At 45.7% G+C, this 8,021-nt stretch overlaps 1 protein-coding gene across 1 annotated transcript; it reads left to right on the top strand.

Moving 5' to 3' along the window:
• Positions 1-3,854: 3,854 nt before the first annotated feature.
• Positions 3,855-5,131, top strand: LOC123150896 (transcription factor DIVARICATA). Its single transcript, XM_044570729.1, has 2 exons — positions 3,855-4,370; positions 4,612-5,131. The coding sequence occupies exons 1-2, from the start codon at positions 3,931-3,933 to the stop codon at positions 4,796-4,798; spliced, it is 627 nt and encodes a 208-aa protein (XP_044426664.1). The 5' UTR covers positions 3,855-3,930; the 3' UTR covers positions 4,799-5,131.
• Positions 5,132-8,021: the final 2,890 nt, after the last annotated feature.

Genomic DNA, 8,021 nt, shown 5'->3' with positions numbered 1-8,021 from the left:
GGTCCTTATTTTTCCCAATCAGGTTATCGGTTGTGAGCAGGCCGGATGCAAACCGGGCCATAGTTAGGCCCAACTATATGACGGGCTTTTAACATGCCGAAATGTCAAACAGGCCGAAACTAATATCAGGCTGAATTACTAAATGGTGCTTTAGCAAGTGGGCCCAAAAGCATAGCGTCCAGTTGACAGGACGATCTGATATGGGCCATAATTTAGCCCAAAGCCTCTTAAAAGGCCAGATCTGATCTGGGTCGTAATTTGACCCAGAACGTGGTAGGCTTTTAACGGGCCGGATCTCATATGAGCCTTTATTGGGCCTGGAACATGGCAGACTGTTAATGGACCGGATCAAATATGGGCCGACATTTGGCCCAAAACATGACAGCCTATTAATGGGCCGGCCCATTAGTGTCCTCAAAATCTAGTGGGCCCTTAGCTGGGCCGACCCATTATGGTCGGTGAAATCTCATGGGCCTTTAGCTGGGCCGGCCCATTATGGTCGGCGAAATCTCATGGGCCTTTAGTTGGGCCAGCCCATTTAATCTTTATGGGCCACTTTTGGGCCGGTCCATGTGTCAACATATCATAGGTGCATCTTGCCCATTGGATGAGTGACACCTGTGCCGACGCGGAGCTGATACGTGGTTCCGTCGGCCAATGAGAATTTTACACGTGGAAAATCATCATTGGTTGTGGCTGTTAGCGGGTTATCGATCCAAAATCGGACCTGATAACTTAACGGCGACCCGTTACGGTGGATGCCATGTGTCGGTCACCCTTGATGAAAGCACTTCCATAACGCGACATTTATCATCATGGAAGTGAACACTTCCGTGATGCTAATTTTGGTAATGTCATGGAAAACTTCTACGACAGCACATGTATGACTATCTTGATTCTGTCATAAAATCCTCATTGACGTACATGCATGACAGAAAACGTGACCTACTGTGGCAAACACGTATCATCACGGAAGTGTCTTCTTTTGTAGTGTCTAACCCTGGAGCCGCACCCTTCCAAGGTGGTCCTTCTCATTAAGGTGGATATTTCTCAACGAACCATTGCTTTCTCGAACAGGCCTCGGTGGCCACATAAACACGTGTTCATGCATATGTGAGTTTGCCACATTACATACCTTTTGGTTCCTTATTGATAAACTCTTGATGGCGTACTATCTCTACAAGATGTGGAGTATATATCTTGTCTAAAAGTAAGTTTTGCTTTACGTGAGGGGAAGAGAGAGGTTCACATGTATTCTTCAGTTACATGAGTCGATCTAGATTGAAAAGTTAAATGTGGCTTATGAAGGATGATAAATGGTGAGAGCACTAGGAAACTTTGGTTTTGCTAGGTTGGCATATGTGTGAGGAGAAACGCTTAGGGAGAAGTTTGCGGTGTAGTGAGGCAGAAAAAAGGGTGTGTGTGTGTGGAGTAACTTCTCTAACCCTACAGCCGCACCCTTCCGAGGTGGTCCTTCTCATTAAGGTGGATATTTATGAACGAACCATTGCTTTCTCGAACGGGCTTCGGTGGCCACGTATACACGTGTCCATGCTTATGCGAGTTTGCAACCTTACATACCTTTTGGTTCCTTATTGATAAACTCTTGATGGCGTACTATCTCTATAAGATGTGGAGTATATATATTGTCTAAAAGTAAGTTTTGCTTTACGTGAGGGGAAGAGAGAGGTTCACATGTATTCTTCAGTTACATGAGTCGGTCTAGATTGAAAAGGTAAATGTGTCTTATGAAGGAAGCTAAATGGTGAGAGCACTAGGAGACTTTTGGGTTTGCTAGGGTAGCATATGTGTGAGGAGACACGCTTAGGGAGAAGTTTGCGGTGTAGTGAGGCGGAAAAAAGGGTGTGTGTGTGTGTGTGTGTGTGTGTGTGTGTGTGTGTGTGTGTGTGTGGAGTAACTTCTCTAACCCTGTAGCCGCACCCTTCCAAGGTGGTCCTTCTCATTAAGGTGGATATTGCTCAATGAACCCTTGCTTTCTTGAACGGGCCTCGATGGCCGCATATACACGTGTCCATGCTTATGCGAGTTTGCCACCTTACATACCTTTTGGTTCCTTATTGATAAACTCTTGATGGCGTACTATCTCTACAAGATGTGGAGTATATATCTTGTCTAAAAGTAAGTTTTGCTTTACGTGAGGGGAAGAGAGAGGTTCACATGTATTCTTCAGTTACATGCGTCGATCTAGATTGAAAAGGTAAATGTGGCTTATGAAGGAAGCTAAATGGTGAGAGCACTAGGAGACTTTTGGGTTTGCTAGGGTGGCATATGTGTGAGGAGACACGCTTAGGGAGAAGTTTGCGATGTAGTGAGGCGGAAAAAAGGGTGTGTGTGTGTGGAGTAACTTCTCTAACCCTGTAGCCGCACCCTTCCAAGGTGGTCCTTCTCATTAAGGTGGATATTGCTCAATGAACCCTTGCTTTCCCGAACGGGCCTCGATGGCCGCATATACACGTGTCCATGCTTATGCGAGTTTGCCACCTTACATACCTTTTGGTTCCTTATTGATAAACTCTTGATGGCGTACTATCTCTACAAGATGTGGAGTATATATCTTGTCTAAAAGTAAGTTTTGCTTTACGTGAGGGGAAGAGAGAGGTTCACATGTATTCTTCAGTTACATGCGTCGATCTAGATCGAAAAGGTAAATGTGGCTTATGAAGGAAGCTAAATGAGGAGAGCACTAGGAGACTTTTGGGTTTGCTAGGGTGGCATATGTGTGAGGAGACACGCTTAGGGAGAAGTTTGCAGTGTAGAGAGAGAGAGAGAGAGAGAGAGAGAGAGAGAGAGAGAGAGAGAGAGGAGTAACTTAGTGGATCGGTTGCAAGAGTGCGTCTGCACGGTTAGAGAATACTAAGGTCCACTTTGATTCGCGAGACTAAAAATGTGAATATACAGATTATAAATAATGATTTGTCATGTCGTGTTTAATCCTATAAGAACTAACAATACAAGTGTAATTCCCCGCAAAAAAGAGAGAAAATAATAGATGGTTGCATCACAAAGAAAGGTATTTACTATTTTTTGCATATACACAAGGGAAATGAATTGTAGGCAATTGAACTTAATAAAACTTTCCTTCCATTCTGATGGAAAGTAGTCAATATATAGGAAAATAACATTGTTTCTAAATTTACCAACAAATTAAACAAGTTTATAGAGACAAGTCATAAGAAACATCATCCTCAAACCCTAAAAGAAGGAACATCATCCTCAATATATTTTACAAAAGTAGAGAGGCCCTAGATCAACAAGATATTTATTTCTGTGCGTTGAAAATTTTAAGGTTCTTGCTCAATCTTGACAAGTAGTATAATTTTATGGAAGGGAGAACTCTCTTGAGTGAAGAGAGCTTTATACATTTATACCCAATCAATTGGCAATTAAGTGCTTCCATGTAATAGGGAAATTACTAACCATATGAGCTGTGACACCAGTCAAAAAAAAATCATCAACACTCCACTCTCTTCCCTGGTCAATATGAACTATTTATACCGAGGGAGAACTCTCTTTGAACTATGTGATCAATAAACGTTCAACTTAGTTACGGCTTCGTTCTGATGCATCGGTTCATAAGATAGCAACTAGTTGCACTTTCACACTGTGTGTAAAAAAAACTTGTTACACTTGATCACTGCGTTGGCGGCACGGTACGGGCGTGTATAGCAATATGCGGTGCCACATTCGGCTCAAAAAAAAAGAGAAAGAAACGCAATGCGGTGCCACGCGACGGCCGTCACGCCCAAAACGTGTGCGCGGGCGGGGCACACAGAGAATCAAGCGCGCCCCCCGGGCCATCCTCGCTCCAAATCTTTATAAGGCGCCCGGGGCTGCCTCGGCGAGATCATCAGAAAACGCGAGCCAAAAGCCATCGCAAACCCAGGAAGAAACGGTAAGCTGTTGCGCGGCATGGCTTTCTACCGCGGCAGCGGCATGGGCATGGGTATGGGTATGGGCATGGGCATGGGTGGCGGGTCTTCGTCGTCGTGGGCGCCGGCGGCGATGCCGCCGCCGCCGCCGCCGCCCAGCAGGCCGTGGACCAAGGCGGAGGACAAGGTGTTCGAGGGCGCGCTGGTGGCGATCCCGGAGCACGTGCCGAACCGGTGGGCGTTCGTGGCGGCGCAGCTGCCGGGGCGCACGCCGCAGGAGGCCTGGGAGCACTACCAGGCGCTGGTGGCCGACATCGACCTCATCGAGCGCGGCCTGGTCGAGCCCCCCGAGTCGTGGGACGACGACGACGACGGCGCCGCCGGCGGCGGCGGCACCGTCGCGGCGGGGCGCGGCCGCCCCCGCGGCTCCGGCGGCGAGGAGCGCCGCAAGGGCATACCCTGGACCGAGGAGGAGCACAGGTATACACACCCCTCCGCCGTCAAAATCTCCAACTGCCTTCCTTCCCTGGACCCTGTTCGTTTTCTTGTCCCTTTCCCCTGTTATTAGTCGGCGCGTTCTTCGAGGTCCTAGATACTTCCCCGGATCTTGCCACGTCGGATGATTCCGCTGGCCCCACCATGCCACACGTAAATTTTTACCATTTTTGCTATGCGATCTATACTGGCGCTGACCTTTTTCTCCGTTGGGTCTCGGCAATAGGATGTTCCTGGAGGGGCTGGAGAAGTACGGGCGCGGGGATTGGAGGAACATCTCGCGGTGGTCGGTGAAGACGCGGACGCCGACGCAGGTGGCCAGCCATGCGCAGAAGTACTTCATCCGCCAGGCCAACGCCGCCACCCGCGGCGACAGCAAGCGCAAGAGCATCCACGACATCACCAACCCGTGATGCGTCATCCGTCGTGGACAAGGCACCAAGAATCCGGTCCGGCCCGAGCCTAGCCGATACCCGCCGCCCGTCGTCGTCGTCGCCGCCGCCGCCGTCTGCTCTCCCTCGGCCGTCCGCCCGTGCAAATGTATGTAGGGGAAAGGCGTGGCTCGGCTGGAACCTGCGATTCGGAACCAGTAATCTGTAGTAAACTAGCTGTGTGGTCGAATAAATCCTGTCTGTCCTCACCTCTGTCGTGTGTGTGTGGGTGACATGTCAAGGAAGAAACAGAGTCAGTCAGTCAGTCAGTTCGGAAAGGGTTATAGCAATCCACCGCATGGTTTTTTTTACCGCTTTCCTGTTTTACACCCGCATGGCATTTCACATCCCGTTCTCATCCTGTGTCGACCAAATGTTGTTCAATGCTGGAGCACATCTGTCCCGGTGACCTGACAAGCGTCCTTTATCGGCTCCGTTTGTCAGGTTGTTCGTGTCCTGTCGAGTCACCCGTGCGGTGTCTCAGGAGATGTGTACGCCGCGCAGACCAGCATGTGTTGAAAGCGGCCTGACGGCGGCGATGCAGATCATGGTGCCTGCCTGGGCTCGCCTGGCTATACTATACAGGCTTAAACGGCACGTGGTGAATTGCGAGCTGCAAAAACAATTACTCACCTCTTAGGTAGTCGGGTGCACTATCGTCAGTGTCCAGGTTCGAATCATCTAGTGCATTTGGGGCTGTCACTTGTCACCTAATTAGGCAACTGTGCAGGCTTACGTAATTGCTCTTTCTGGCAAGTTCCGTGATGGAAACCAGGTATTTTTTTATTTATTTTTGCGAAATGGAAACCAGGTATATGGCCATCAACAACTAAGAGTCTCGTCTACTTCACTGTACGTGCTTTTGCCAAGTTTGTTTTCTGGGTGTAGATCTAGATTATAGATACTATGTGTCTTATCCGTGTCACTAGTACTCCTATACAGGAAGCGATGATTGCCACTCCAAAGCCTCAGCCAAATGTCACGGCAGGTAGGTATAGGAATTAAGGATACATGTGAAACGAGCGCAATGTATTGTTTTTGCAAGGATAAAAAAGTTTTATTCCAAAATGACAGAGTTACAATCTAGTGGGTAGAGATCCTCGATACAGGAGGGCCTCTATGTAGACAAACAGAAGTGCTACAATCAGTATGGATATATCTCGCCAATTGATTTGTTACTCTATTTTGATTGCTATGAAGTTTTTGTGAAATAAACTCCCACTCCGACAGTAAGGCCTTAATCTCCATACTGATGTGTCCATAGGCTGAACGGTTAAGGGGATGGCCTCAAATAGGAGATAATGCTTGAGAAGAATCTGTGCAATATGATGAGAATACGATAAGACCGAGACACTCCATGGTTGCTCTGTTGATTGAAATCGTCGATGATAACTATGAGGGTGCACATCGAGGTTTCAATGCAATACCTAACGGGTGATGCATATAGTTAACAATTTTCTGCAATGATGGTTAATTTTCTCTTTTTTTTGTTCCACTCATTTTTGTCTCCGTGCCTTTCCCAATGTATTATGTTCAATTTTGCATACCATTTTTGAGAGAACAAAGTAGAGGAAATGAGGGGCACACGAAAGAGAAAGGCGGATAAATGTTACTCCCTCTGATCCAAAATAAGTGTTGCAATTTTGAACTAGAGTTAATTCAAAACTGCGATACTTATTATGGATCGGAGGTAGTAACAGTTAACTTGTGTTTGCTAGATGCAAAGACAATTCAAGTAACCTTTTTCAGAGAAGGCCTTCATGGCATGCTTTATTCAATAATAATAATAATTACATCGTTTATGAGATAACTCAAAAGAAAATCAATGGGCTCATCTTACCAAGTACATCAAGTTTTATCCAAAAAGCAAACGCTAGCCAACTCATGAGAAACTTCATTAGCATTTCTATGACAGTGATTGCAAATTACCTCCCCAATTTCCTATGCAAGCTCTCTATATACAATCTGTGTAAATGGGGAACAATGCCCGACCATTTACTTTGTTTGCCACAATACTTCCAAAGGATTAGATTCTGCCATCACATTACGGAATCCCGGCGAATTAGCAAGTTATAGTTCAGTTCTCATTGCCATAGCTTCTCTCACTCATGCAGTTTCAAGATGTGGAATGAAATCGAAGAAGGCTGCAAGAAAATTTCCCTTTACATCTCTAATGATTGATGCAATGGAACCTTCTCCCGAATATGAACAAAGGGAGAATGCTCCTTTTGCGGGCGAGCGTTGAAACGCTCGATCCATAAATCTCTCCCTCCGTTAATTCTATTAATTAGTGGGGCCAGTCTGTCCTTCCATAAATCTCTGTTGCAATAAATTAAACAGGTGGGTGCCAACATTGCCTTCCATAAATCTCGCTGCCCCCTGATTTCAGCAGGGGTGGGGGCAGGTGTGTCCTTTAATCTTTCTCTCACATGGATTCACTTGAAAGAAAACTTGAGTTCCCGTCAGGAAATAAAGGAATGTTGAGTTACGTAAGTTTCAGTCAGAAATCGAGCGCTGTAACGATTGCACGTGAATTAGCATCCCCTGAACAAAGAGACGCATCAACGTTTGCTTTAACATCATCAGATGTTGGCTTGCACCATAACAGCATCTCACGTACTCAAAACAAGAATATAAGGCTAGAAAAATAACATTGGTTAGAAAATAAGAACTAAATAAAAGTAACTAGCATACCAAGACATGAAAAGAAACAATGCACATAGGCTAGTATACCAACCAAATAATCTTATGATTATAATAGGGAGGTGCATGCATGGATATTTGTATGTATACGTGTCTGATGCTTGTTGTCAGCAACTTACATTCACATGGTAAATCATAAAAGATGGCACACGAGAAGTAGTATGATGGTAGCACAAAACACGCCTACTCGGTTATTTTGCTAAGATAGTTTGGTGCCCAACGTTAGCATGTTGCCTTTTACATGACACATGCTCAATTCTACAGCATAAAATTTGATAAATTGTCTCATGACTGATAATAGCACAAAGTGCACTCAGTCGGTTGTTTTTTTCTTAAACATGTTAGGTGCTTGTTAGTTCTCACTCCCAATATATTCACATTTACAATATTGGAGGTCAATTGTTATGGTAGAATCCAATACTAATGTCAAATTGTCACTATCTTGTAGGTTAAAACAACAACGAGGTTGCTATAATGATTGGTTCATTGATGTTCTTGCTTT

Source organism: Triticum aestivum, chromosome 1A, assembly GCF_018294505.1.
Source record: "Triticum aestivum cultivar Chinese Spring chromosome 1A, IWGSC CS RefSeq v2.1, whole genome shotgun sequence".
Lineage (NCBI taxonomy): Eukaryota > Viridiplantae > Streptophyta > Magnoliopsida > Poales > Poaceae > Triticum > Triticum aestivum.
Note: the sequence above shows the minus strand (reverse complement) of the source record. Positions and strands in the feature narration are given on the sequence as shown.

What these genes read in the sequence shown, in the direction of transcription:
- LOC123150896 (XM_044570729.1), top strand. Translation starts at nt 3,931, where the DNA reads ATGGCTTTCTACCGCGGCAGCGGCATGGGCATGGGTATGGGTATGGGC. An exon ending in TGGACCGAGGAGGAGCACAG is followed by an intron (nt 4,371 to 4,611) that starts GTATACACACCC and finishes TCTCGGCAATAG; the next exon opens with GATGTTCCTGGAGGGGCTGG.